The 1504-nt window shown below is 31.0% G+C and overlaps 1 protein-coding gene across 1 annotated transcript in view; it reads left to right on the top strand.

The window, feature by feature from the left end:
- LOC117120120 (neurogenic locus notch homolog protein 1-like) overlaps nucleotides 1-1309 on the top strand; it is a gene marked incomplete at its 3' end in the record, with an annotated part of 70849 nt that extends 69540 nt beyond the window's left edge. The window contains 2 exon segments of the mRNA XM_033265131.1: nucleotides 947-1021; nucleotides 1246-1309. Coding sequence (XP_033121022.1) covers nucleotides 947-1021; nucleotides 1246-1309 — 139 coding nt within the window.
- Between the last annotated feature and the right edge of the window lie 195 nt (nucleotides 1310-1504).

Here is a 1504-nt window from a genome sequence, read left to right on the forward strand (position 1 = left end):
AATATAAAGAGAGAAATTGTTAGATACTATAATATTACAAGATATATATATTTTTCTGCCTGTAATCAAGAGAAATTCTTTTCATTTTGGTCTTCATTGCATGTTCTTTTTCAAAGCTTCAAATAAATAATGAATATTTAAATGTTTCAAGACATGGCCTTACCCTGGCTTCTGGTATATAAATAGTTCACCTAACGTAATGGTACAAGTTTTGAATATTAAATACAATATTATATTTTCACTAGTAAAAGAATTTATAAAAATGTTCAATGTTGTTATATGTATACTACTCTAAGTATTGAAAAGAAGGGCACTTATTTAATTGTTTTTGTTTATTTTCATTTTGAATGTAATGTATAATTAAATGAATAAAATGGTAAATAAAAAAAATAAAAAAATTAGCTTAGCAAATGTCTTAAGTCAAAAAAGTTAAGATGTCCCTAATAAGTATCTTAAGCTGATTACACAATCTTAGCAGAATCTTGGCTTAAAAATCGTCTTAGATGGTGCCAACGTACAATCGACTTTTTAATTTTAAGCAATTTTTAAGCTAAGCAATATGGATAAATTTGACTTAAGCAAAAAAAATTGACTTAAGACGAATTTAAGCTGAATTCTAGTTTGATAAATGTGGCCCCTGGAGTCCTGGTCTGTGTATGTTGTGTGTATTTCTTCTCCTCACTACACTATATGAAAGGATTGTTGCTTAGTTTTTGAAGTGGTGTAGGGTCGGGACAGTTACCTTGTGAATTCCGACACAAACGGGACAACATGCCTCTGAGTATAAGCGTATTCGGTGAACTCATGGTATCCACCATGACCTTCTGGAATATAATGTACCCTACCACAAATGTATGGATGTTGGTATGTATGCCTGCATGTACATCGATCATTTAAACCTATTTAAATTTTGTTTAATTATTTTTTTTATCATTTCCGCGAACAGCACCATTCTTCAGTTGGGCTTCAGTTTAGCATTCGATTTCGACCGTATCGAGAACAACCAAGAAGAATTTAAAAAGTAGGTGCATTTTCAATGGCTTTATCAACGTCACCTTAATATTCCGGTAATTGTAAATTGTCTCTCCATGTCGTCATTCTTTGTCAAACATGTTTGGTCATTCAATACATTTCAATACATCCAAAGCCCTGTTTAGACCATCAATTTTTTTTATTTGACAACAGTTTTTTTTTTGTCAAAGATAGTTTGATTATATAGACAGAGCTTAATTTGGTTATTTACAGTGACATTAAAGACACGTTGGCATCAAGATTTGGAATCCCAAAAGAAAATATCAAAGACATACAGGTAAAAGAATAATATACTTTTTGATTTCTACTCCTACTTGTATATTTCTTTTTATTCGTGACCACAAATTCTCTGATAATCCGTGGGATAACATATTATATACTCAATGAACCGTTCTGATAAGCCCCATCCCTTGCGTATGTTGCTATTAGAGACCCAATTTTCTTTTGGGGTTTGTTTTACTGTTTTAATATA

This window comes from Anneissia japonica, unplaced genomic scaffold (genome assembly GCF_011630105.1).
Source record: "Anneissia japonica isolate Jap-2015-1 unplaced genomic scaffold, ASM1163010v1 scaffold401_len1656234_cov178, whole genome shotgun sequence".
Classification (NCBI taxonomy): Eukaryota; Metazoa; Echinodermata; class Crinoidea; order Comatulida; family Comatulidae; genus Anneissia; species Anneissia japonica.